The sequence below is a fragment of the Myotis nattereri genome, assembly GCF_964212035.1.
Source record: "Myotis nattereri genome assembly, chromosome: 19".
In the NCBI taxonomy this organism is placed as follows: domain Eukaryota; kingdom Metazoa; phylum Chordata; class Mammalia; order Chiroptera; family Vespertilionidae; genus Myotis; species Myotis nattereri.
The window spans coordinates 13,248,076-13,276,032 of record NC_138095.1 but is presented as its reverse complement, the minus strand read 5'-3'; the positions used below and the strand labels follow the sequence as shown (position 1 = coordinate 13,276,032).

At 53.8% G+C, this 27,957-nt stretch overlaps 2 protein-coding genes across 2 annotated transcripts; one reads left to right on the top strand and one right to left on the bottom strand.

The window, feature by feature from the left end:
• Positions 1-2,537: 2,537 nt before the first annotated feature.
• P2RX6 (purinergic receptor P2X 6) lies at positions 2,538-12,422 on the bottom strand (the record flags this gene model as incomplete). Its single annotated transcript, XM_081114256.1, has 12 exons — positions 2,538-4,819; positions 4,906-4,983; positions 5,142-5,207; positions 5,291-5,384; positions 6,634-6,743; positions 6,832-6,973; positions 7,054-7,134; positions 7,209-7,302; positions 7,489-7,564; positions 10,012-10,083; positions 11,409-11,559; positions 12,289-12,422. 12 exons carry the CDS (start codon positions 12,420-12,422, stop codon positions 4,736-4,738), a joined length of 1,182 nt encoding a protein of 393 aa, XP_080970382.1. The 3' UTR covers positions 2,538-4,735.
• Positions 12,423-13,604: 1,182 nt separating this feature from the next.
• On the top strand, positions 13,605-25,893 carry LRRC74B (leucine rich repeat containing 74B). The gene is made up of 9 exons (XM_081113900.1): positions 13,605-13,764; positions 14,056-14,198; positions 14,603-14,735; positions 15,122-15,328; positions 18,311-18,420; positions 19,328-19,443; positions 20,516-20,594; positions 22,517-22,612; positions 24,313-25,893. The coding sequence occupies exons 1-9, from the start codon at positions 13,608-13,610 to the stop codon at positions 24,421-24,423; spliced, it is 1,152 nt and encodes a 383-aa protein (XP_080970026.1). The 5' UTR covers positions 13,605-13,607; the 3' UTR covers positions 24,424-25,893.
• Positions 25,894-27,957: the final 2,064 nt, after the last annotated feature.

Below are 27,957 nucleotides of genomic sequence, written 5' to 3'. Positions count from 1 at the left end.
ACCAGGGATAAGCTCCTGGAAGGAAGGGGCTGGGAAGCTCTAGGGCGGAGGGAGGGGTTAAGTCCACCTTCCAGGAGCATTGGGATATCTGGGCGGGGTCTTGGGGAAAGTATCTCCAGTTTCCCAAGCAGCAAAGGGGGATGGATGGGGTGCGCGGGGCAGGCGTGGGAACAAGGAGGTCGGAGGGCAGGGAGGTTCCGCTGGGCACGTAGACTGCGGTGTAAAGGGTGACCCTGGAGGTTGTGGGTGGGGCTGATGTGATTGCAGCCAGATTGAGAAGATTGGCTGGGCGGGGGGAGGGGGGCATATGGCAGCAGGAGGAGAACGGGGGAGGGAACCCCATAGGTGGTCATTGCAGGAGGCCCGGGGATTACCCACACATTCACACACTGTGTGAAGGGACACACAGAATGTCCAAGGTTCCTGGAAGGGGGACTGAAGCCCTCCAGTCACCTCTGGCTCCAAGTTCCCTGCCTGCCTGCTGCTGGTCCATGGATGAGTCTGTGTTTACCCCACAGAGAAAAGAGCCCCTTCTCTTGGCTCATCTAAGCACAACCTGAATGAGCTAGAACTTTCCTAGAGAAGGCAGGACCAAAGCGGAGTTCAATACAGAGAATATAAGAGCAAGCTTAAGTAAATGAAAACAAAAACAAAACCGCCCTGGCCAGTGTGGCTCAGTGGGTTGAGCTCTGTCCCATGCATCAAGTGGTTACTGATTCGACTCCTGGTTCAGAATACATGCCCAGCTGGGGTGCAAGGGGCAGCCGATGGAGGGTTCCATCTCATCGGTGTTTTCCTCTCTCAAATCAATTAAAAAAAACATATTAAAAAAACCCCCACAGATGCAATGTTTTAAAAACACACACACAGATTGCTAGGTCAATAGAGGCATGGGGTGATGTTCTCAGTGGCAGTTCACATGGTCTGGATTTAAGCAAACACGCCCACACACCCACTATGGATTCAGTGTGACTCTTCAGCTACCCACGCAGCCCTTCCTCTGGCGGATTTCAGAGAGTGTGGTCTGAGGGTTAGAGGGCTAGGCAGCTAGCTGGGGCTTCCAGGGAGTGGTGTTTGGAAAGCCACATATGGGGCTCTTTCCAGGGAGGCCTGACAGGGAGTGCAAGGCAGCAGGGTCAGCCTTGGGCAGAGAGGTTGACAGGAAATGGGGCAGGAGGGAGAAATGCACCTGCTGCCAGGACTGGGGCAGATGGGGACAGACAGGACTGCCATGGCCAGCACTGAGAACAGCACGAAGGAAGTGCTGGGAAGCCAGGCGTGAAGAGAAGTGACGGGGATAACGCGGAGAGGTCATATGGGGCGACATCCTGGTGGGTTTCAAATGGTAGCATTTGGGGTGGATTTGGCCTGGGGAGAATAGCAGGCTAGGGGTGGGGCTGGGGGTGGAGGTGTCCAGAGGACAGAAGCTGTAGGAGACAAAGGCAGAGGGAAAGAGCAATGAGGACTGACATGGGGCCAGCTGCATGGACTAATGACCCCTGCTGTGGCCCTGGCCAGTCAGTAGAGACCACCACCCTGAAAGGACACAGCTGGAAAGCTGAATCATATTCTATTGGGATCCCCCCGAGACCTCCAGATAAATTCCCTCAAGATGGAGGACCCGCCGAAACCGGTTTGGCTCAGTGGATGGAGCGTCGGCCTGCGGACTGAGGGGTCCCGGGTTCGATTCCGGTCAAGGGCATGTACTTGGGTTGCGGGCACATCCCCGGTAGGGGGTGTGCAGGAGGCAGCTGTTCGATGTTTCTCTCTCATCGATGTTTCTAACTCTCTATCCCTCTCCCTTCCTCTCTGTAAAAAACCAATAAAATATATTTAAAAAAAAAAAAAAAGATGGAGGACCCAATGAGGCCATCTCTATAGGGCAGTGATGGCGAACCTATGACACGCACGTCAGAGGTGACACGCGAACTCATTTTTTTGGTTGATTTTTCTTTGTTAAATGGCATTTAAATATATAAAATAAATATCAAAAATATAAGTCTTTGTTTTACTATGGTTGCAAATATCAAAAAATTTCTATATGTGACATGGCACCAGAGTTAAGTTAGGGTTTTTCAAAATGCTGACACACCGAGCTCAAAAGATTCGCCATCACTGCTATAGGGCATGCCCGAACCGTCCCCCACCCCTTACCTCTCTCTCTCTCTCTCTCTCCTCTCTCGCTCTTTTCTCTCTCTCTCATCTTCTATGCACCAAGGGCCCTTCTTTTGCCTCTGTAACTTGTTTCCTGGGTCCATTTCTTCGACGCTCACGTCTACCTCTGTGACTTTCTAAGTAAACTTTATCTTATAGTTTTGAGTCTTGACTCTTGAATTCTCTCTTAGCCAGAACTCAAGTTCTGATGTTGCTGAACCAAGGTCCGATCTGAGGTCACCAGTCTAACACCTGGTGCCTTTTTGTCGCCAACATTTCCACTTATTTAGGTATTTTTAATTTTTTTTTCAACGAAGTTAAGTAGTTCTCAGAGTACAAATCTTGCATTTGTTTTGTTAAATTTATTCTCTTTTTTTCAGCTTTGAGATATCATTGACATATTATTCTAAGTATCTTTATAAATTATTCTTTTTGATGCTATGTAAACAGAATCATTTTAATTTCATTCTCCATAGTTCTTTGCTAGTGTAGAGAAATGCAATCAATTTTTGTATTTTTTCAGCTTTATTGAGGTATAACTGGCTAACCTGTAAGATATTTAAAGTGTACCTCATGATTTGATATATGTACACATTTTGAAAGGTTTCTTCCCTTCTAGCTAATTAACATCCACACATTTATCTACTTAAATTTTTTCATGAGAACATTTAAGTTCCACTCTTTAGCAAATTTAAACTATACAACCCAGTGTTATAGTCATTATGTTATACATTAGATCCTCTGATTTTTGTCTATTTATCTTGTAGCCTGCACCTTTGCTGAACTTGTTGGTTTCAATATTTTTGGTGTGAATTCCTTAGTATTTTCTATACATAAGATCATGTCATCTCTAACTAGAGATAGTTTACTTCTTCCTCTCCAATGTGCTTTAGCGTCATCACATCTTCATGGGTTTGCTCTGTGTAACTGCCTTGTTCGGTGGGGTCCCAGCACTGGCCCCTCCATATCCCTTGGAAGTTTACATTTCACTGTGCCATCCATGCTAGGCCTCGCCTCGTATATCCACTGTAGCTGCCTGTAAGTGAGAACCCTTCTCCTGCTAGATAAAACGTCAGTGCTCCAAAACACTGCACACTGGCTCTCAGGTGATCATTGGTTAGGCTTTAGGGGAGCTCTTGTCACAAAACTGCCCAAGTCTCTTGGCTTGAAATGCATTTTTTCTAGATTTTTGTGAAGGCATTTCAGAACAAGGAACATTTTATGTTTAGGCCACATGGGAGCAGGTTAAGGGAATTGTCATTCCTGCAGAAAGTGGGATTCTCCATTTAAGAAGTTCCTCAAGACAACATCAGGCAAATATCAGAAGGGACCAAGGGGCTGGCCAAGGCACGGTGTTCCAGGTGGCACCATCTTGTCTGGGAGTCCACTATCCTATCAGCATCCCATGGAGCCAGACAGGCTGCAGGTTCCCCTAAATTCTATTCCACAAACCACATATAAACCTGAGGACATGTATAAAGTTCTGGGGGAAGAGGGCATCTGTTTTGGTTTTGCTCTGTTTGGATGGATTGTCATGTTTCGCTGTGAACAAGTTAATACACTGTCACACCAGCTTTTTCACTTTCAATTAAGTGGGAAGAGCAGAGGACAAAGAGGCCTCGGCCCCAGGAATAAATAAGCCTGAGGGGAGGTTGCGAAAGCCATGGGGACACAGGGACTGGCATGGAGTAGGTGTTCAGGACATGGTACCTCTCACTGATTATCCATGAATGGGAGGCTGCTGTTGTGGTTCCCAGGGTCCTCCAGGCCTAACGGGTACTCCTAGGCTAGGAGGGGGTGCCACTGGCATCTGAGGTGCCCTAGTGGGTTGTCCCTAGGAGTCGGCTTGCCTCCTTTCTGAACACTGACTATAGCTACAGGCACAGAACAGCCAGCATGAGTTTTTCCAATTCACAGAACATTCCCCAAAGCTATGCGCTCACTCGCCAATGTATGAGGGTGGTTCCACTGCACAGGAGAGATTGCCCAGGGCCACTGCAGCGCCCAGTGCAGCACCGCTGAGAGGGTGGAGGCTCTACCTGGGATGGGGGTGCTGGCAAGGGGAGGAGGGCTAGATGCCAGGCAGGGCTGGAGTTGGCTACAGTCTGTGAGAGGGTCAGTGCTGGCAGCTGGTGAGTGGGCCACTGCTGGGAGCACTGGGGACAGAGCCTGGGAGAAAGTTCTCTAGACACAGACAGAGCAAGAACCCCACCGGACCAGTGCCCTGCCATGCAGTGCCCAGGGCTCTCCCCTTCTCCACGGCTCCTGTTCCACTGCAGATCTCTATGCAAGACTGGCTTCTGTCCCTCCCCAGGCAGTACTGCTCCAAAGCTGGAGTCAGGGGAAGGACAGTCTGCCTGGGAGTTGACAGTAGAATTCTCCCCACATGCCCCACCCTGGTTCTGCAGGAGCTTCATCCATGAGGTCCCCCAGGTGGGACCCACCCTTTGTAGCCACAGGAAATAGTTACAGGCTTCAAGAATGGGCCAGCGAGTGGGGGCCAGAGCCCGGGCAGGGCCACCCTGGCATCAGCGTCTGGCTCTCAGAAGCAGTAGCCATTGGGGCAGGAGCTGGGCCCCCTCTAAGCCACGTGGGCAGCCTGGGTCGGGGGTGAAGAGGCCGGCTCTGTTTGCTCAGGGCTGGCGGTCACCTTCGGGGCCTTTGCCTGCAGATGAAGACATTAGGTCAGGGCTCTGGCCAACAGCCTCCAAGCGCAGCAGCACCTGGTGGCGGAGCGGGCCCACCGCTCACCTCCTCATACTTGGTTGTCCAGTAGAAATGGGCTTCTCCATCCACGTACAGCAGCAGCAGGTCACAGAAGAAGGTGATCTAGGAGAGTCAGGGTAGACCCGTGTCCCAGCCCCAGCCTGCCCTCCTGCCACCCTCCCCAACCTTCAACAGCAGGCAAAGGGGGCTCAGTGTGCATGCAGGCGGGTCTGGGCACGCGCAGTCTGCAGCCAGGGGGAGCCCACATTGGCCACACTCACCACGCCCAGCCAAGCTACTCCGGTGCCCAAAGTGATGGTCGTGGGGATGAGCCCAAACTTCCCTGCCTGAGAGAAACCTGGGCTGAACCTCAGGCCATGATGGTCGCCTCCTTCCACCCCCGCTCTGGCCATCCCCCGGCCGCTCCTACCTGCCCAGTAACGATGACGTCGAAGCGAATCCCATAGAGTTTCAGCAGGCTCCGGGCCTCCACGCCTGAGGCTTCCCACCAGTAAGTGGCTGTCCTGCGGGCAAGAGAAAGTCTGGCGGCCTGCTCTGCCCACTCGCAGCTGGCTGGCCCTCCCAAGCCTCCATCTTGCTCACCCATTGACTCCAAATCCTGGGTCTCAGCTCTGTGTCGCTGCTGAGGACACAGGGGAAAAGCAAACCAGAACCTGCCTCTCAGAAGCTCCCTGCCCTCTGAGGGCACAGGGACGAGACAGAAGAGTCTCTAAACAGACACTGGCAGTGGGGGGGGGGGGGATGAGTGGGGTCAGGTCAGGGTTGTGAGCATCCAGAGGGTGGAACTCACTCTCCCTTAGGAAGCAGGGAAGGCTTCCTGCAGGTGAGACTTTCAGGCTGGGTTTTGGGGTTCAGGAAGGAGTTCTAGGCAGAGACAATAGGGCCAGTGAGAGCACAGAGATGAGGGGAGGAGGGTGTGGGCAGGGAGCCAGCCCCATAGAGTTGCAAAGGGCTGGGGAGGTCAGTGAAGCCAGGTATGTGCCCTTGACTGGGAATGAGACCCACAACCCTTCAGTGTGTGTGTGGTGGTGGGGGGGGGGGGTGGCGGGCAACGCTCTAACCATTGAGACCACTGGCCAGAGCCTGCCAATGTTAAAGTTTTTGAGTGTGACAACATGGAACATCCCATAGGGAATGTCCTCATTCTCAGCACAGTGTTGAGAGGGGTGAGTGAGTATCTAAATGTCTGCCACCTACTTTTCAAAGGTTGCATCTGAAATCTCTCTAATTACTAGTGTATCTGGCTCATTCTAGAGAGGAAGGGAGAAGCAAATGTGGCAAATGGTAAAACAACAAACAAATAAAAAACTCTGGTGAACTCAGATGAAGAGTATATACGTGTTCATGATATTAATCTTTGAACTTTTTCTATAGATTTAAGAAAATTTTTAAATAAAACCTTAAGGAAAAAGTAAAAAAGGAAGCCCCTCCCCCCTGTGCTGTGGAGGGGAGATGCTGAGGCAGGGTGGGGTGGAGGAGGGGCTGGAGGTGAGGGGTCCCAGTTATAACCCAGGTGTGGGGACAGATGGGGTGAAGGGGAAGAACTCAGGAGGGCAGCTGGACAGGGCCTGTTCTGGGGGACCTGGAGTTGAGAATACCCCCTCCTGCTCCTGGGACCGCCCTCTTACACAGAGCGGAGCATCCAGAGGGCTGGCCAGGGGTGGGGTCTGTCCTGACCTCCACAGGAGGACAGGTGAAGGTGCACCTGGCTGAGGAGCAGCATGTGGGCACTGGGGGCGGGGGCAGTGGCACCTGAAATTGTAGCTCCTCTGCTGCAGCTGGAAGGAGTAGTGGGGTTGGCAGTCAGAGCCCCCAGTGTCCAGGTTGCAATCCCAGAGGACATGGATGCTTATAGCACCGCCCTGCACACAGCACATCAATGTTCCACTGTCACATGGGCTGGGACCCTCTCCCTGGGTCCTCCCAGAACCCTGCCCACCACAGACCCACCAGCAAGGCCAGGTCCTCAAAGACCCCTCCAGCTGCGGCCACGAGGTCTCCAATGCGGAACACCGGACAGCGGGGGCTGGAGCGGGGGTCATATCGGCAGCGCTTGAAATAGGTGTTGTCCCAGGTCTCCAAGGCATTGGATCTGAGAGGGTGGGGGAGGGAAGGTTAGGCCAGGATGGTGATAAGGAGAGTCTGGGCCCCTCAGGACTCACCCATACTTACTTGGAGAAGTTGAACTTGCTGAAAGTGACGGTGTTTTTGATGAACAGTGTAAAGTTCTCGGCCTGGACCAGTAGGGGCTCCCTGTGGGGTGGGGGAGGTGAGGGGCAGGCCCTGCTGGTCCTGGCACCCTGCCTTGGGATTTGGGGGGGACTTACGTGGGCACAGTGTCGCTCTCCACTGGGCACCAACCCTGGATCTCACAGGTCCTGTGGGTCTCATTGAACACCACACACTGGCCTGTTTTTATGCCTTGAAAACACAAGACAGGCTCTAGACCTGAGGTGGAGGATGGGTGGACAAGGGGCTATTGACAAAACGGAGACACACAGAGGCACCACCAGGCCTGTACCCAGGAGCCACCCAGGGGCACAACCTGCCCTCCCCCCACCAGCCCCATTCCCAGTAGAGGCACTGGAAGATTGGGCCCATGGTTACCATGGCTGTGTGTCCCTGTCTCCCCTTCAGGACAGTCTTCGTGGGCCCAGCAGCTAGCCAGCGGGATGGAGGGGTGCTGAGGTGGGTGAGAGCAGAGTTGTCAAGGGCCCAGTGGGTGATCCAGCCCTGCAGTCCACAGGGACCTGTCCCACCCGCCTTAGTCCCCCAGGGTTCTCTGAGTTTGGAAAAGCTGGAGGGTGCAAATAAAAGGAAGTGGTCAGAGCAGGGAGGGTGAGCAGCCCCCAACCAGAGGTGCTGTATTCCAAAGCAAGGAAAGACTCCCTTTCTTTTGGTAGTTCTGTCCCTGGTGGGGACAGAAGTGGTTTATCAAGGCCCAACTCCTCTGATCCCAATTCAGATCACGCAACAGGGAAGGTGAAGGGACCCTGGGAAGGGTAAGTTCATGCTGGAGTCACTGGGTGTGGAGGACAAAGGACAGACCCTAATCCAAGGGGCCTGGGTAGGGAAGTAGGACCTCACAGGCTAGACCCTTCCCTGCCTGTTCTTCAGTAAAACAGGGGCATTAATGCAGGCACACCGTCACAGAGCTGGGATCAGCCAGGAGGGGAAAGAGGTGAGCTTTCTTGGGGTCCCAGAACCTGGAGAGGAAGGTACCCTTGAGCATCAGGCACTTGCACAGACACGTTCTGCTGGGGCAGATGATGGACACCACTGTCCAGGGCACCCAGCTCAGGGGCAGCAGGAAGAACAGTGTCAAGGAAGGGCTTGGGGATTCTGAGAAGCCAAATGAGATGATGGGACTTTTGGGGGGTGGGACTGTGCTAAGTGGGCAGATGACAGTGTGGGGCCACTTGTTCTGCCCCATTGTCCCTAACTGTGTCCTGAGTCTGCCCCTCTCCTCCACCCTGGCTGGGCCACCATGTCCTCCAATTGGACCCCATGGTGACCACCACCGGGTCTTGCTCTGACCTCATCCACCTCCACCCAGCAACTGGAATGGTCCATGCCATGGAGAGATGGAGCGCCCCTCCCCAAGCCCTCCCTGGCTGCCTGCCGCTCCTGATTGAATTCACCGCCTTAGTTCACAGGGCCCCTGAGATCTCGGGCCACCCCTTCCCAGCCCAGTCCAAGTCTAGGCCCCAGACCCACTCAGCAGCAAATGACCCTGGAGCTGCCTCACCTCACACAGCTCAGGTCCTTGCCCACACAGCCCTCTGCCCAGACATCTTTACGATCCCACCTGAGCCTCCAGTCCCACGGGAAACCCGTCCTGAGGCCTCAGGCAGAAGCGCCTCCCCTGGTCCCCCAGCTGCAGCATCTGTCCCCATCACAGGACAGCCACTTTGGCGGGGCTGTCTGTGCAGGAGTTTCTTGAAGTACAGGGGGCAGAGCTTTTCAAGACCAGCACAGGGCCTGGCCTAGGGGGAGGCTTGGCAGGTGTTTGCTGAGGGAGCACAGTACATATGCTCGGAGGGACCAGATGGCCAGGACTCCTGAGAAGAGCTGGCAGGAACTCTGGCTCGTCTCAGGAAGCTGGGTTTTCTGCCCTGAATGATCTGCCCTGGCAGTTTCTTAGGAAGGGCCAAACGCCAAGACATGGGCAACGAGGAATCACACGGATTCCAGAAAACACAGAACCATGGCCGCAGCAAAAATCAGAATAGGCGATAAACTGAACATTAAATAGATGTCTTCTGAGCATCAGAGAGGGAAGAACATCGTGTGTGCTTCGCAAGCATAAGCACATCCTCTGTGCACGTGACTCCCCTTCTCCGAGAGCAGGGCCAGCCAGGGACACGTGGTCCCCTCGGCAACTGTGGTGGGACCGACATCCAGGGATCAAGGGACAGATGAGCACACAGTCCAGCAAGCAATTCAACACTGGACTCAATTAAAGGAAGGAAGTTGTCACCATGGAGGTAGGTTTCCCGAGTTATGTCCTGGGTCCCAATTGTTCAAACAAAATTTATAGCTGGGGTTAAGATAAGCCCTGGCCGGTGTAGCTCGGTTGGGCATTATCATGTGCACAGAAGGATTGCAGATTCAATTTCTGGTCAGGGCATGAGCCAGAACGCATAAGCAAGAGTATGCTGTGCTTGCCCACAACAATGAAAGCTGCCTGGGGGCACACCACTAGAGGCTGGGCACAGAGAAGGGGAGGTATCTCCCAGCTCGGTTCTTGCTGTTAGAGCCCACCTACGCATGGTGCCCAGCTCCTGGCGTCCCACTGACAATAGGGAAGTGCCCAGAGGCAGAATCAGGATGGGGAGGAGCCTGGCTATCCCACAGAGAATGATGGTGGAAGGTTCTGGAAGCATAGTTCCCAGAAGTCCAGAGTCCTGCCACCCACAGGCTGGAAGGAACTGCAATAATTCCTACCAGGCAGGGTGATTGTGAAAACTACGTGAAATGATTCACAGAAAATTTTTATCCCAGTGCCCGGAATAGAGTAATACATACTGAGCCCTCAGGCACCCTGGGAAGGAGAAGGGAGGACATGGCTGGGGACCCAGGGCTGGAGGAGGAACTGGGAACCGCTGGAAGCCTCTGAGGCAACCTTACCTCTGGGCACCTGCCCTGAACTTGTTCTGGCGTCACAAGGAAGTTGGTCACCAAGAAGAACACATTCTCCCCCTAGAAGGCAAATGTCGGGGTTTGCGACATGGCCCCCTCAATGGGAGGGGACAGAAGCTGGCAGCCTGGTGTGTGAGGGAAGAGCCCTGTGCCCAGGACAATGCCTCCAGGGAGGCACACTGAAGGAGAGATGGGAGGCTAGCTGGGTTTCTGGCCATTTCTGAGCCCATGTCTGCCTCTTACAGACAAGTGTATTTTTCATGTTCACGCTCATTCCCTTAACCAGAATTTTCTAGGAGCTCTTGTTTCCAGGCACTAAACATCTAGAACAGAGTTGGGCCGGGCACATGCCCAGCTGGTCAGAAGGCAGGCCCCTCATTGCACGCATGGCCAAGGGCCAGGGTAGCAGGTGGTGAGCTCTGCCTGGGCAAATGGTGGCCAAGGACAGGAAGAGTGGCTGGCACCCGTGTGCTGAGCATAAGCGCTCTGTGAATTTGGGGGAATGTACACCCAGGAAGGGGAGGCAAGGGCTGGGCAGAGGTCCATGACAGCGGTCAGGACCTGGAGGGACTTGGTGGCTACCATCATGGACAGGGAGACTCCCCAGGGTGGGAGGCAAGGGCTGGCAGGCTCTGATGATGTCACATGTGGAAGCTCAGCCTGGCTGCTGCGTGGGTGCACCTGGGACCCACTCGAAGACCACAGCCTCATCCAGGTGTGGCCTGAGCAGCAGTGAAAACTGTTCGGAGATGGACAGGCTGGGGTGGCGGCAGGAAGGGGTCAAGCTGCGTCCAGCTTTTGCACTGGTGGATGAAAAGAGGCCACCGGGGAGAGGGAGATGATTTTTCTTTGGACGTGGTGGGTGTGCACCCAGGAGGCAACTGTGCTCAGGGCAGGTGTCACTGGGGATACAATTTGGGCATCAGCAGGACAGAGGTGGAAGCGGACTGTCGACAATCTGGGTAGGAGAAGCGGCCAGAATGCAGTGTAGGAGGGGCAGCGGAGGAGGGCCTGACGGCAGCCCCCCAGGTCAGGGAGGCAGGCATACAGGAAGTTCCAGGGCCTGGCCCCCCATGCCCTTCCCACCCTCCCCTCAAGCTCAAGCTCAATGTCAGGTTCCCAGACATCCACTCTTCCAGATGCAGCCTTTGTCCATGTGCTGCCCCTGGCCTGGCTTCCTGAGCCCTCTCAGTCACCTGGAAACCTCTCACACATCCCCATCGCCCTGCCCAGGTGCCTCTCCTCTGTAAGGCCCTTCCCGAGCCCAGCCCTGTGACAGCGCCAGCTGTCGTCACCCCGTCCGGCACCACATGCCTCTCTTGCACACGTGTGCTGCGACGGGGGTCTCAGGTGTCAGCACCTGGCGACACCACTGAGGCACCCACCTGCGCCGGCTTCACGAAGTCGGCCACATCCCACAGCCGACTCCCCAGCTCCTTGATCTGGGCCACAGAAACGCCTTTGAGTTTGGTGATAACGGAAATCTGGGGGTCCAGGTCCTGTTCCTGGTAGCCTTTCTTGACGAGGAGGGCCCACCTGGGGAGGAGCAATGGGCAGTAAGGTCTGTCCCTGGCACACTGTGAGCAGTGGCCGAGCTGGGCCCTACTTTCTCAGCCTCCTCCCTCACACCCTGTAGGCTCCCAGAACACCCCTCAAGTCCCCTACTTCCTCTCCATGCTCATCCCATCGCGCCCCCCCACCCCCACCCCGCAACACCCTGCACAGGCCCGAAGCACAGGCCATGCATCGGAGACCCAGTGCCCACTCATGGGTCTCCTATTAGGCACTCATGGGCTTGGAGATGTCCCCTACCAATTCTTTCACCAGCCAAAACCCTCCCCCTGCCCCAGCTAGACCCAGCTTCCTCCTTAAAGAGTCCCCTGACCGGGCCAGAACTGGTGAGTCAGGGGAATCTTAGTATTCTATCCGGGGCCTTGGTATTCTAGCTCTCACAAGTGTCAGGGGCTGCATCCTGCCCAGCCCAGGGCCTCATGGGCAAGTGGTGGAGCCCATCCTACTCTGTGCCCAGAGCCCAACATGGGGCTAGGGACCAGGAAAAAGAGGCAGGTGGGCACACGGCTTATTCTTGCACCCACTGGCCCCTATACAGACAGAAATCCTTCCTCTGCCTACCCACTACCCTGTCCCAACCTTCCCGGCCTCCACTACCACCAGCCCGGCCCCTGAAGAATCAAACCCTCAACCCTCAGCCCAGCAGGACAGTCATGGTCCTTCAGCCAACGTGGCCAGGAGCCACTCTCTTACCCTACCACGTAGACCACAGCCCCGAGCTGCAGCAGCCTCTGCAGGACGCCCACCCGCCAGTTCCTGGTCATCACATACTTCTCGGTCTTGTAATCCAGAAGCCCCCAGTCTGCCAAGGGCCCTGGGGAGCCCATGCTCCCAGCTCCTGCTGGCTGCTGGGGCACATGAGTCAGCAGAGCAGCTGCAGTCACAGCTGAACAGGAGATAAAGCAGGAGCCCAAGAAGGACCTGGCCAGCAGCTATTAAAGGGACAGGATCCACTCGGGGCAGGATCCAGCCTCCCCTCTCACCTCCTAATCATGGGTTCAGTCCCAACCCCCAGCAGCCCTGGGCCTCTCCAGACTCCCTCTGCCAGACCCTGGGCACACAGAGAGGAGCAGCCCCTGTCCCCTGCCCTCTGGCCTCACTTCCTTGGGTGATGAGGGGATGATTGATAGGTACCGTGAGAGGTACTGGGGGTTGCAGGGGTCCAGAGGAAGGGCCAAAGAAAGCTTCAGAAAGAAGTGACCTCTGGCCAAAACCGGTTTGGCTCAGTGGATAGAGCGTCGGCCTGCGGACTGAAGGGTCCCAGGTTCGATTCCGGTCAAGGGCATGTACCTGGGTTGTGGGCACATCCCCAGTGGGAGATGTGCAGGAGGCAGCTGATCAATGTTTCTCGCTCATCGATGTTTCTATCTCTCTCCCTTCCTCTCTGTAAAAAATCAATAAAATATATTAAAAAAAAAAAAAAAGAAGTGACCTCTGAACCCACACTTGAAGATTCTGAAGTTCAACACAGTTGGGGAGGAACGTTCCTGGTGGAGAAAGCTGCATATACGACGCTAGAGCATGAAAGAACTGGGACCCACAGAGAGCATGACTGGCTCCAGAGAGGAGGGTGGCCAGGCTCTGCAAGGTTCCCCAAGCCTTCCTGAGTAATGCCCTCCTCACAAACTGCCCACATCCCCCAAGTGCAGGAACTAACAGCCCGGAGTCAGGAACTTCCCCCAACCGTGGGAAGGGGGGCGATGCTGGAACCGCGTGAGATGGCAGGGAGAAGAAGCACCGCAAAGCGCCCCCCACCCCCCACCCCCCTTGCACTCAGGTCTTGTCCGCCTAGCTAAGAGCGGACTCAAGTTCAGAGCAGACTAGAGGCGGTTTCTGCAGCAACCAACAACACCAGGTTGCCCGGGTGATAGCGTCGGTCTCTATTTGCTGCAACGGAAGCCTGTTCGCTGCACACCACATGCAATTGGTTGGTGAAGTCGGAGGGTCCGCCCAAATTCCCTGGCTAATGATATGGTGTGTGTAGTCCTGACAGCGGTGCCTGCAAATGCAAAATGGATGTAACCATGAGGGGTCCCTGTGAGAAGTCTGGGGAGAGTGAAGAACAGGAGAAAGAGGTGGCAGTGGCGGCTACGGCAGCTGGGCGTCCTGCAGGAGTCCCAGAGGCTGAGGATTCAGACACAGATTCGGACTCTAACCTGGAGACAGAAGGTGCCTCGGGGCAGGGCCTGCTAGGCTGGTCTCACCTTTGGGGCTTCTTCGGCAGGAGTGGGAGGGCCAGGCTGGGATCAAGTAGGCAGGAGCTCAGCCCTCCGTGGGACACCTACAGCATAGCCGGTGGCGGCAACTCCCTGTGCCTTCCCTACAATGCTCCTGGGGCATCGGAAGCTCCACTGTTAGAACACGCTGCAGAGTGAAATGCTGGGCGGTGACAGAGGACAGGGGAAGGTGGCTGGCTGTGCCTGAAGAGGGATCCACATTCTTCTCTCTGTCTCCTTCTAGGCACCCATGGGCTCAGAGAACTGGTCAAGGACACCCTCTACCTGAGGTCTTGCCGGGCCCACGGTGCCGTGCCCGTTTCCTGCTTTCTGCGCCAAGGGAGAGCCCCAGACCTGAATCTGCAGCACCGTGGCCTGGGGCCCCAGGTACCCCTGGAGGGACCTTGGGGCCAGGCTTGTAGGGACAGGAGCTGGGAGGCAGCAGCCATGGGTGTAGCCCCTTCCTGAGCCTGTCCCAGGCATGTCCCACCCAGGTGGGTGACAGGTGGGATCAGGGCTTTGAAAGAATTCAATCAGGGCTGGGGAGCCTGCAGTGGGCACCTAAGCTGCTGGAGGGGGGGGAATCAGGAAAGGCTCCAGGAGGTGGGATCTAGGTGGAACCTAGAACAGGAAGCAGGGTTCCCCTGGGCACGTGGAAAAGGGAGGGCCTTCCAGCTGGAAGGCACCAAGTGGGCTGAGCCCTGAAAACATGAGCAAAGGTAGCAGCTATCTACGTCTGGGGCCTTCAGCCCGGGGAATGATCAGGCCTTTCAGGCCCTTCTCTGTCCTAGGGGGCCCGGGCTCTGGCTCCTGCACTAGCCTCCAATCCCTATGTCAAGAGGCTGGACCTTCGGGACAACGGGCTCCGTGGGGCTGGCGCAAAGGCCCTGGCGCACGCCCTGAGCAAAAGCAGCAGCATCTGTGGTAGGTGGGCAGGCTTGAGTCCTCCCTTTTCTGAGGGGTGTACCTGCCCCCAGAGCTTCTCACCTGGGACCTGCTAGTGTTGCTGGGGAGGGGACCTCATCACAAGGGTGGAGTTAGACCTTCTGTGGTTCACCCAAAGCTGATGCCACTCCTTTCCTGACCAACCCCACGCCACCCACTCACCTCCTCCCCTGGCCAGCACACTCTTCATATGAGTGCAGGTGGGACAGTCCTTTGACACACAGGTAGGGGCTAGGCAGGGTGAGAGGAGGGAGGGTTGGGTGGGTGTTTGGTGGGACTGGATCCAAATGTTGCCTCTGCCATTAATAAGAAGGGTGACCCTGGGCAAGAAGCTCAGTGGTGACAGGAGTGGTGCCAATCCCCAGATGTGGACCTGTCGGAGAACCAGCTGGGAGCGGTGGGAGCCCAGGCCGTCTGCACTGCCCTCATGGCAAACCCTGCCATACAGAAAGTACAGCTGGCAGGGAACAGCCTGGAGGAGCAGGCAGCCCAGTACCTTGCTGAACTCCTACTGGCCCACACGGGCCTGAAGTCCCTGGACCTGAGCTATAACCAGCTAAATGACCAAGCAGGTAATACCCGGCCAAGGCCACCATGAGACACTTGAGCTCATCTTCCTGGGGCAGAGGTGGGTGGAGGTTGGCAGGACCCATCTGAGCATCCATGCTCTGGCTCCTGCTCCCCAGGTCCCACAGAGACCTGCCCCTCTCCCACTCCTTCCACACAGGACTCTTAATCTGCTCCACGAATATCTCACTGCTTGCTGCAACACATGTTGGGAGCTGATTGGGCCAATAAGAATCTAGCCATGAACAAAACAAAGGCCCTGGCCTCAAGGAACACATATTAACAAGATAACTCTCCATAATTATTGGTGCTACAAAAGAAACAAACAGGGCATGATTCTAGAGAAAAATGGGAACCACCCATTAGAGGGGTGGCCGAGGTGGCCTCTGTGCAGAGATGACATTTAAATCGAAATGAGCAGGGTGGGGAGGAATCAGCCATGGAAAGGTCAGAGGGAGAGCATTTCACGCAGAGGGACAATAAACATGCAGGCCTATTACCCAGACTGGCAGACAGGAGAGAGTGGCTAGGCCGTGGGATAGAGAGGCAACAGGGGGCTGAAGGCTACAAAACATGGCAAAAGGCATGAAGATTTTATTCTAAGTGCTGTGGAAGGCATCAGTGAGATTCCTTGGCCTTACTACTTTCTCTCATGCTCCAGGGCCATTGCATGGGCTGTCTGCTTTGCCAAGAACATGGCATTTGACCTCCCTGCCCTCAACCACTCCAATAAATTATAAGAATCCCCTGGGACCCTGGGTTAGGAATACAGATCCCTGGGCACCTGCTGAACCAGACTTGGGGGCAGGGGATGCATCTGCGTCTTTACTGGAAGACCAGGAGATTTGTCTGGTCCAGAAGGTTTGGGAATCACTGCTCTGTCTCAAGCTGCTTAGAGTGAGTGGGGTGGCACAGCCTTGGCCTGTGAGAAACAGCCCTAGAATTTAATGGCCAGAATGTCAGTTTGCCTTCTAAGAAAATTATTGTGAGACGTCAGTGACAAACTTTCAACAAACTAAATATAGGCATCCCTCTGGGCCTGCACGGTCAGAGGACAAGCACCAGAAAGGTGGCCAGGATGGAGGGGGCTGGAAGCTAAGGCACTGCAAAGGCTACACAAATATGGAGCTGTGTCCCCAGCTTGGAAGAGGACAGACATAGTGGGGTCATTTGTTCCCCTGAGAAAGGATCTGACTCCCTTGAAGGGTGAAGGAGCTTGGGCCTCAGTCTCCCCACATGACCCATGGCAATGGTCGCATTGGAACTACAAGAAGTCATTTCATACATGGGTATAGAAGAAACTTCTCACCCCCCAGCTGTTCAACAAAGTGGGGGCTTCCCTACAACATGAGGGACCACCGCCCTCCCCTCCCAGCCCTGGAAGTGTCTGAAGAAGAGGAAAGTACCATATCTGAGAACCCGCATACCTGCAGGAGTCAAACCCAGTCCTGGGTGGGGTCTGGAATCCCAGCACACATGGTACAGGGAGTCTTTGCCGGCTCTCAGTTGCTCTCCAAGGTGCTACAGGGTCTGCTGGCCAGTGTTCTGGCTGAGCGCTCTGCTCAGTTCATCTTTTTTCATCTGTGCATTTCTTCAACCCAGACCTGTGGGGACCATGGAGAGGGGTCAAATTAAGATCCCTGTGGGACTCCCAAGCTGATGGGGGAGACACGCTAGGCAGAGAGCCTGGAAGGATGAAAGCTGTCAACACGAGGCCCAAGGTGGCCCAGCCCAGTGGGCAGGAAAGGCTTTCTAATGCTAAGAGCTCAGGTTAGAAGGATGAGGAGCTGTTAGCCAGGTGAAAAGGGAGCTCAACAGTTCCACGCAGGGGACAGCCAGGAGGGGAGTTGGTGCTGGCACTTTTGAGACCTAGAAGAGGTCAGACTGGTCGAGTGCCCACAGAGTGAAGAGCGGGGTGGGCGGGTGGCTAGGGCTTCTGTCCACTTAACGTACGAAATATCTTTTAGGGTTTCTCACTCTACACACCGCCCTCCACCGTTTCCTTTGCCTACCACCACCGCCTTCTCTCCACTACAACGGTGCCAGTCTTGTCACCTCTAGCCTAGACCATGGCATCAGGCTTTCAGCTAGTCCCTCACCCTCTCATATTTGCCCCCACCAACCCTAGTCCACTCCCTACACCCACTAAGGAATCCAGCCTTGTCACCCCCAACACGCTGTTTGTGTGTGTGTGTGTGTGTGTGTGTGTGTGTGTTTTAATCCTCACCTGAGGATATTTTTCCATTGATTTTCAGAGAGAGTGGAAAAGAGAGGGAAAGACAGAGAGAAACATCAATATGAGAGAAACACATTGATTGGTTGCCTCCTGCACACACCCTGACCAGTGCCCAGGCCAGGTAGGAGCCTGCAACTGAGGTACATGCCCTTGACCACATTTGAACTCAGGACCCTTCGGTCCGCAGGCCAAATCTCTATCCACTGAGCTAAACTGGCCAGGGTTAGCCTTGTTACTTCTTAAGGCCCTCCCTGCCTCCTCACCAATGATAGTGCCCAAGACTTTTGGCCCAGCATTCAAGGCCTCTTAGCATCTCTTAGTTGCCCATCACTCCGACCTCATTTCACTGGCTTACCCTCACCCTGCCCAGTGCCAGGCCTGCGTGCATTTCCACCAGTGCCCCATGCTCCCTGTGTACATTTGGTCTTTCCTTGTCTGCTCTCCTCTATGTGTGCAGACATTCAAGGTCATCGCCTCTGTCCTCCCTATCCTGACCTCCCCACAAATTGGATTAGCCCCCATTCTGTTCCTATGCCTCCTGTTTGTAGTTTATAATAGTTCCCTTCCCATTCATTTGTACTTATCCCTCCCCCATTAAATATGAAATCCTTGGGGGCAGGGCAAGCCCATGTTGGGTTCAACTCTGTGATCCTCATGCCTAGCAGAGACCCTGCCACACAGCGGGCATCAGCATCATTTTTTGAAGGAATGTACAGAGTGAATAAGAAGGTCTGTCTTGGTGTTTCGGAAGGGGAGACGCTTGGACCAGCCTTGGCAGAAAACACAGGACTCACCGAGCTTAACATAAGCTGGAATCATCTTCGAGGCCCAGGAGCTGTCTCCTTTGCCAGAGGACTGGGGGTATGAGGCCCCCATCCACCCCACAGCCAGCCTGTCTCTTGAAGGCAGGTCTCCCAGGGAGCAGCTCCCCATCATTTCCGCTCTTCAGAAAAGAGGCTTGGACCTTTTAAGCAGAGCTTAAGGGATATTTTGTTAGGGGTCTTTTATTTTTCCAGACCCATTTTATGACTTCAGTACACTGTGCCCAGTCTCACGTCATTTACTGAGGAATCCGCAGCTGATTACTACACACCTTCCCCAGACATCATAGACTCTCCCTGTGAGGGGCACATGCTCCCTATGGGGCATGCACAGGTTCTTCTCTGAGTGCCACGCTTAGATCCCAGCACACATTCTAACAAGCCACCTGCTCCCATGGTTTTGGTCCAAAGGCCTCAGGAATGGGTGGCTGCAGTCTCTTCCAGGGTGGCACAAAAGGCCTGTAATGCCCTCTGTGTCAGCTATCTTTTGGGGGTCCTCTTCAGGGAATGGCAGCTGCTGTCTTGCGCTCCAACAGGGGCTGAGTTGGGGTCCTTCCCCAGAAGGTGACAGGTCTGTCTTCACGGCATCCCCACAAGCTCCTGTCCTGCTCCCCATCACGGCCCCCTGGGCAGGTTTCACCCAACTCTAGGCCCCTGAGCTGCTCTGTGCCTTGGGGTACCTGCCCTCAAGAGGTCCCCAAGCAGGCGTGGGGCCTGCTCACTGCGTCTCTGGGGTCTGCATTCACGCCCACACCCACCCTCTATGCTGTGCTTCCGGTCGTTCTGCTCTACTGGTCACCATCATCCAAGCCCCGAGACTTCCCTGGAACCTCTGTCCTGCTCTCAGTCTGTGCTCTGCACCCCGGGTGTCCTGGGCTCGAAGGCTGTGGCTCTGGCTTTCTCCACTGTCGCTTGTGGTCCCATGGCTTTGCTCTTTTGTATCCCAGGCAAACATCTTCCTGAGAGTCCTGGACATCTCATACAATGGCTTTGGAGACCCTGGAGCCTCTGCAGTGGGTGAGGCACTTCGGACCAACAATGTGTTGGAGGAACTCAACATGAGGTGAGGAGCACGGGGTGCCCCCATGTCACAGTCTCGGGGCCCATAGCCACCCTAGGGACCAGGGGCTGCGTGATCTTGCTGCTGTTCACCACTTCAATTCCCAAACTGATCACAGGCTATGATGGGCTTGAGCCACAATCCAGGAGCACCTAGCTCCATCCTCTCATTCAAGGTCATCACTTATACCCTGGGCTCATAATTCCTACCACACAGGCAAGGGCTGGGAATTGCAAATGTATGTGAAGTCTCTTCAGCAGAGCCTGGTGTGGGCTGGGTGCTCTGTGTGAGTTTTCCTCCCTTTCAGAAGAGGAGCTGACTCTGATAAGTGGGTCCACACGCATGCTCTCCTCAGCACGTGGCTGCTGGGGGTGGGGGGCTGCAGTGTGTGCTGCTCCTCCCCGCCCAGGCAGACTCTCAGCCCCCGGTAGGTAACCAGAGGAGGGGCCACAAGTCCAGAGGGAAAGAGAGGGACAGAAGCCTGACAGGTCATGCTGGGGCTGCCAGGGCTGAGCCCCTCCCAGGAGCTGCAGACTGAACAGGGCCTGTCTGCTGTAGTCCTTCCCTCCCTTCCTCCCCGTGTAAGGAGCCAAGGCCAGAGGAGTCAGTCCATGAGAGATGCTGACATTTGAGGCCAGAGCTGGGGTCTGAGAAGTCAGAAAGAAATGGGACTGGCTCCAGAGACAAAGTGCCATGCTGAGGTCCAGCAAGAGGAGGAGGAGATGACATGGGGAGGGAACTGGGTGGTTTTCAGAAACAGCTGCCGTGATGGTGATAGGTACTGGGGGCCAGCTCTGAGAACACCTGCTGAGCTCTGAGGGTCAAGGAGCAACAGCTGGTGGGGGTGGGGAGAACCTCTCCAGATATGTATCTGAATGCTGGGAGACTCCAATGAAGGAGGATCACTATCCAGCTTTCACACCCTGCCCTGCCCAGGGTCCCCGGAGCATGAGTGGAGGCTGGGGTTGAAACCCTACCTAGGGGATGCACCAGAGGGGCCAGCCGGATCCTGGGACAGCCTGGCTCTGAGCAGCTGCACGGAAGACAGCACAATACACATGTTTTTCTGTTGCAGCAACAACCGCATCTCTGTGATGGGAGCCCGGAGCCTGGGCCTGGGCCTCCGGGTCAACCAGACACTGAGGATTCTTGTTGTGAGTGCTAGGCTGATGGGGAGGCCCCAGCAGACCTGCCTGCGTCTGTCCACACAGATGCTTCCCCTGTCACATGAGCCCACCCCAGTGGCAGCAGGGAACACAGGCTCCAGAGCCCAGATGGGGGAGGGGCCTCCTGCATTCCCCTTTTACCACGTCTTCCCCTTGCCACTCACTCACCCATCTCTAGCCTGGTGCATGCCCTTCTTCAGACTCCTCCCTGCTCCATCCTTCCCTCCCGGTGGCATCACCACATCTCCCATCTGTCCTTTCTCCTTCTCAGCCCCCCAGAGTGCTGCTCTGCTGCTGATGATTGAGGCACCCTTGCTTCCCCTTCATCTTCTCCCCTGCTCTTCCTCTGGCCTTGCTAGAACCCAGGATCAGCCCAGGTGCACTGTTGCCACTACTCAGACTTACCTGAGGCCCTGTGTGCACAGCAGAGGTTTCCTTCCTCCAGGATTGCCAGTGGGGACGGAGCAGCTGAGGAGAAGACAGAGAAGCGAGGGTGCAATGAGGATAGAGCAGCTCCATGAGAACCACTGTGCCAACAGCATGTGCTCAGAGGACAGTAACACCAGCTCCGGGGGGGAAGGGGGCATCCAGCTCTGCCTGACCCTCAACTCCCTCAACTGGCACAGGAGCCCCCTGCAGCACTCCCATCCCCAGCCTGAGGCTCACTTCTCTCCCACCCCCTACCCCATCCTGCTCTAGAACCCAGACCTCTCTCTCTTAAGCTCTGGATCCAAATTTCCACCTGCTGGATGGTCCCCCCGATGTCTCACAGGCACATGGGGTTCTCAGAGTCCAACCTGAATGCATTATCTCCCTCTAAAGGCTGCCTCCTGGTGTGTGTAGAGGGGGAGGGCTCCTTTTCATCCAGGCAGAAGCCGGTACCTCCCTCTTTCCCACATCTTCCTTTCCCCTGAGGAGCTCTCAGGCTACCTGCTCCTCCTTCTCACTTTCCCTCCTGGAGTTTTGTTGACCTGCTGGTTTCTCATCTCTAGCCCTTTCTTCCCACCTGCTACCAGGTGATCTTTCTAAACCAGAAATATGCCTCTGTCCCTCCCTGCTTTAAACCCATCAGAGGTTCCCTAGTGGATAAAGTCGAGCTTAGTATTGTGTCATTTGCAGCCAGGATATGGGCTTTGCCAACCTGCCTCTCCCTCCTGCCTTGAAATGTACTTATCTCACCCAAGCTCCTTAGAACTCTCCAGACAGACTGTGCATTTTCTTATTTCTCTTTGCCCCTGTTGCTCTTCTAGCTGAAATGCCCAGCTCCACCCACCTCATCTGTAAAGCTCAGCTCAGCTATTTGATCACCCACCCAACCTTTACCTCCCAGGTAGAGTTGGCTCACATGCACTCTCATTACACTTATCACACTGCATTTTTATGATGTTTCTTTTTTAAAAAATATATTTTACTGATTTTTTTAGAAAGGAAGGGAGAGGGATAGAGAGTTAGAAACATTGATGAGAAACATCGATCAGCTGCCTCCTGCACACTCCCTACTTGGTATGTGCCCGCAACCAAGGTACATACCCTTGACCAGAATGGACCCTGGGACCCTTGAGTCCGCAGGCCGACGCTCTATCCACTGAGCCAAACCGGTCAGGGCTATGATGTTTCTTTTTCCTTTCCTCCCCCAGTGGGTGAGCTCTTTAAGGGCAGGAGTGTGTCTTGTGTGTCTGCATCTTGGCATGTGGCAGAGCCAGGCACCCAGTGTCTATTTCCTCTCTTCCCTGGCCCTGAAGCCTCATCCAGGGCATTCTGTCTGATGGAGACACCTTGTGAGTTGAGACAGTGGGGCTATCCTGAGGCACATCATCAGAGACACGGAACCCCCAATCTTCCCTTTTGGGGTGCTCTCCCGGCCTCCCTAGGGTCAACTTTTCTCAGTTTTGTGTGTGTATATTTCTCAGATGTCCAGGAATCCCATGCGAAGTGAAGGCTGCCTGGGTGTCCTCAAGTCTGTCCGGGATAGTCCAGTGTCTGCCCTGGAACTGCTGGACTTCTCTGTAAGAACTTTTCACAAACCTCACCTCTGAGCCTCCCCACAGCCCTGAGGTATAGTTAGAGGAAGGAAGTGGGGCCTAGAGAAATAGAGGCCCTGCCCAGATACATGGTGTGGCTGAGACTGAGTCCCACACCAGGACTGAAAGTAGGTCATAATGCCACTCTGGCTCCACTCCCAGGCCTGACTGCAGGTACTGCTGTGGCCTCCCCTCCGGCCCCTGCCTGGGCTCTTCATGGGCTGAGAGAGCACAAGTGGCTCAAGAGGCACAATGCTTACTGTTCACTAATATTTGGATTTGCGGGTTCAGCACCTGCAAGGCGGCCCCCTCCCCCACCTTCCCTGTACTGCCTGCAGGCAAATCATGGTGCTGGGAGACTCATTTGTGTGGCTGTGAGGGAAATCGGGACCCGTTTTCATTCAATTTTGCCTTTTTTAATATAAAAACAAATGTCACTCTTTTCTAAGGCAATTAACATTAAGGAGAGAATCCCCAAATATGAATTATTAAAAGAAAGTTGTCACAAATCACTGCTTATTCCACCCTGATTTATTTAAGTCCAGACTTGAGTCAAAGACTTTCCAGATATTTTTTTACAGTTTCAGTCCTTCAGGCTTGGGACAACTGGTTTGAACATCCTTATTTTTTCCTTCTGACCCTAAATGCCTGGTCTCTTCGGCGCCAAAGCCAGAAAAGAGCTTGCCATGACCATTTTCCCTCTACTCTGATAATTCCTGTCAGAACTGGACTATATCACTCTAAAAAAAATGGAATGATATATAAAATTGCCCTGCCAGCCGAAACCGGTTTGGCTCAGTGGATAGAGCGTCGGTTTACGGACTGAAAGGTCCCAGGTTCGATTCCGGTCAAGGGCATGTACCTGGTTGCAGGCACATCCCCAGTAGGAGATGTGCAGGAGGCAGCTGATCGATGTTCCTCTCTCATCGATGTTTCTAACTCTCTATCTCTCCCCCTTCCTCTCTGTAAAAAATCAATAAAATATATTTTTTTTAAAAAATTGCCCTGCCAAAGTACATGCTTATTTAAAGCAATGCATGTTTATTTTCAGAAGCTTTTATATAATAAAAATAGAACAGGATTTGCCATCAGACAGGCCTGGAACCAAGTCCTGAGCCCATCATATGGGATCTTGGATCCTGAATTAGAGACCAACACTAATCTAGGTGCAATGTTCTATTTTCCTGTTCCTTAACTGTTACCATTAGTCTAATCTGACTCAGGTTTTATCCTCAGCTCTACGGGAAATGCTTCTGAATCCTTATAGTTCTCATAAAACCTGCCCCAGAACTCAGTCTCATCTTTATGTTCAATGGGGCTAATATCTACCAACCAGGATCACTGTGAAAACAGAATGAGATAACAGACCCTCTCTTTTCCCCGGCCCGTTTTTCATTTTTTTATCTACAAGCAACATTTATGCTGAAAAGTGCACATAGATTAAGGGCAGAACTCAGTGAATTTTCACAAACAGCGTATATCTAATAATCAGCCCCCAGCTCAACAAACAGAGCAAGTCCCTAGAAGCCTCCCTGGAGCCCCTTCTCTTCTTGATTTTAATAGTTTGGGGAGTGATACCACTGTCATCCATAGGGAAGAAGCTGTCCTAAGGAGCTTCTTCAAGACCTCGTGTGTGTGAGTAAAAAAGTCAAGTTCTCAGAAAGTAATCCTTGGTTTCTCCTCAGGGTATCCAGGTGCACAGAGAGTTTGATGACCTCGCTAGCTCACTGAAGGCAATTCTTCCAGGGCTTTGCATAAAGACTGATGCTGGCAGAGTGGAGTACAAAAAAGAGTGACTGGCAGTCTGGAGACCGTCCCTACCAGCGTCGGCCCCTAAATGACTGTGGAGTGCAGCTTCACAATGTGTTCTTTTTTTTTGAAAAAAAAATATTTTATTGATATTTTTGACAGAGAGGAAGGGAAAGGGATAGAGAGTTAGAAACATCAATCAGCTGCCTCCTGCACACTCCCTACTGGGGTTGTGCCTGCAACCAAGGTACATGCCCTTGACCGGAATCAAACCTGGGACCCTTGAGTCCGCAGGCTGACGCTGTATCCACTGAGCCAAACCGGTTAGGGCTCACAATGTGTTCTTACCACTTGAGTCTGCATTGAGTCACCATGTCAACCAGGTGGTAAGTCTCATGGAGCTGATCTTCACGATGACTCAAGGCACCTGTATCCTCCTTTCCAGCCCCAACCACTGCACGAACGGGGGCCTTCCGTTGTTCTCCCTCATTCCTGTGACGCGAAGTTGTACAATGTGCCGCGCACTGAGCTGGGCATGGGGCCAAAGTTGCCCAAACAAGTCTCTGCTCTGGGGACTTACCTTGGGAGACAATTAAAATAGAAGGCGGTGTGCAACTGGCATTCCCAAACTCAACTTGCCATGATGCAGACTGTCACAACATTTTGGGAAGGCAATTTATCAATAGGCATTGAGAGCCTTAAAACTGCCTGTGTCCTTTGATCGGGTGGTCTGACTAATCTGCTCTACAGAAGTAATGCTATTTATAATAATGAAAATTGGAAATAACTTAAATGCCAAATAAGAGGGGATTGGTTTCTAAGATTTGGAACTTTGCAAACATGGAAAGCCAAGTGCTCAAAGGACAGTGAGCAATTTGTGAAAATGCACAAGATTAATATTAAGAAAATCATGATAAAAAATCAGATCTGCAAAAGGTTAAACATGGAGTTACCATATGACCCAGCAAATCCACTCCTAGAGAAATAAAAACATATGTCCACACAAAAACTTGTACACAAATGTTCACAGCAGCATTATTAATATCTGCAAAGGGCAAATGCTCACCAACTGAAGAATGGGTAAATAAAACGTGGTATATCCATACAAAGGCAATAAAAGAGTGAAATTTGGGATGACAAAATGTTCTAAAATTGCCGTCCAGTGTGGCTCAATTGGTTGGAGCATCGTCCTGTATACCAAAAAGTTCCCAGGTTCAATTCCCAGTCAGGGCACATACCAAAGTTATGGGTTCAATACGGGGTTGGGTGTGTGCAGGAGGCAATGGATTGATGTTTCCCTCTCTCCCTTCCTCTCTCTAAAAAATTTTAAAAACATATTTTTAATATTCTGAAATTTTGGTAATAGTTGCATAATTACACGGATATACTAAAAACTGGAGGCCTGAATGTTTATGAATTTTAATGTTTTTAATATGTTCCTGCATTTCCACACTTCCTACTCTAAATATGTGTTATTTTCATAATCAGAAAAATAAATAATACTTAAAAACACAACCTGATACAGGCTACAATTCAGTTGTGTACATGGTGTGGTTGAAGTCTGGAGTAAAGTGAGTGCTACATCTTGAATTATGACCCTCCCCACAGTTCGTATCTTAAAAGCCCTAACCCCCAATGTGACTGTATTTGGAGATGGGAGGTAATTAAGGTTAAATGAGGTCGTAATGGTGGGGCTATGATCCAATAGGATTAGTGTCCTTATAAGAAGAGACATCAGGCCCTAGCTGGTTTTGCTCAGTGGTTAGAGCGTCAGCCTGCAGACTGAAGGGCCCCGGGTTCGATTCTGGTCAAGGGCACAGGCCCAGGTTGCAGCATGATCCCCAGTAGGGGATGTGCGGGAGGCAGCCCGATCCATGATTCTCTCTCATCATTGATGTTTCTATCTCTCCCTCTCCCTTCCTCTCTGAAATCAATAAATAAAAATATATTTTTTTTAAAAAAAGAAGAGGCATCAGAAAGCTTGTTTTCTTCCCTGTCCTCTCATGTGAAGACACAGTAAGACACTGCCAGCCAGAAAGCAAGCCCTCCCAACGCTCCCCGACCTTGACCTGGGACTTCCAGCATCCAGGACTGTGAGAAAATAATTCCTGTTGTTTACGCCACTCAGTCTGTGGTATTTTGTTTTGGTTTTTGTTTGTTTGCTTAAAGAAAGGGGTTCGGGTTTTATTTTAAAATATATTTTTATTGATTTCAGGGGAAAAGGGAGAGGAAGAGATAGAAACATCAATGATGAGAATCACTGACTGGCTGCCTCCTGCACGCCCCACACTGGGGATCGAGCCTGCAACCCCCCAGAATCGAACCGTGACCTCCTGGTTCATAGGTCGACCCTCAACCGCTGAGCTGTGCCGGCGGGGCGGTCTGTGTACTTTGTCATGGCGGCCCCGAGCTAAACGAGACAGATTCACTCTCACGGGGAGAAAACGCAGGGCGAGTTTCTCCTGGTTTCCCTGGTTCTCTGACCCTCCTCCACCCCCTTCCTCCTATTACCGATGCCATCCTCCCCAGGGCATACCTGATGGCATATTCAGAGGCTCCCCAAGTCCTACAGGAACGCCCATGTCAGGGGCGGGCTCCCCACGCTCCTTCACGGAGAAGTGAAGGGTGAGGCTGGCGCCAGAACAGAGTGCTGCGTTATGGCGATGGGCCTGGGTCCCTCTGCCACCACGTTTCCCAGAAGTAAAAAAAACACACACACTGGATCCTAAAGAGAGGTTAATCGCTCTTTACGGAATGGAAGAATCAAGTAATTGTTCCAAAGTCCTCCCAAATGGGCACCGGCCCCCTCCACCCTTGTCCCAGGACACCTATTCCTCATTAAAATACCGCCCGATTTCAGGGTGCTGGCCGGAACAGGCCTTTCTGCACCGGAAAGGGGTGGAAAAGTGAGAGGGTGCAGACCTAGGGTGGATGTCGGTCATACCTCAGGGAGGGGGCGGTGTTTGCAAAAGGCCGGCCTAAGAAGCAGGGAGGCAAGGGCCTGAGGTGCCCGGCGAGGGGCTGGCCGCACAAGGGGGACATCAAGTCGTTCGCCTGCGGCCGGGTGCTCACGGGCAGGGTCACATCCGGTCGCTCCAACCTCAGAAGGCCCGGGAACACCCGACCGCCCTCGGCCTTCCTCGCCCTTCCTCGCCCCCACAGCCTTCCCGCCAAACCCGCACCCAATCAGAAAGTGCCACACTCCAGGAGTTCGAGCGACAGCCAATGAAAAGCTAGGTCCTAGGCCTTGGCCCGCCTGAGGCGCCCCGGACCAATGGCCGCCTGGGCCTTGGCGGGCCTATAAGGGGCAGCGTGCGCTGTGCGTCGGTGGCCGTTGGGCGCGCGGGTTCTGAGGTACCGTTTTTCGGACGAGGAGCGGAGTCCGGCAGCGGCAGAGCTCACCATGGTAGGGCCCTGGGGCTGGGCGGGGACGTCGTAGGCCCGGCGCCCATTGGAAGGACCCTGGGGACCGGCAGCCGGCGGGCTCCCAGGCGGGAGGGTGGACGAAGCCTGCCACGTGAGGCCGCCGCCCATGGGGGGCGCGGCGGGAGCGGGCCCAGGCGGGGAGAGGGGCCTGGGAG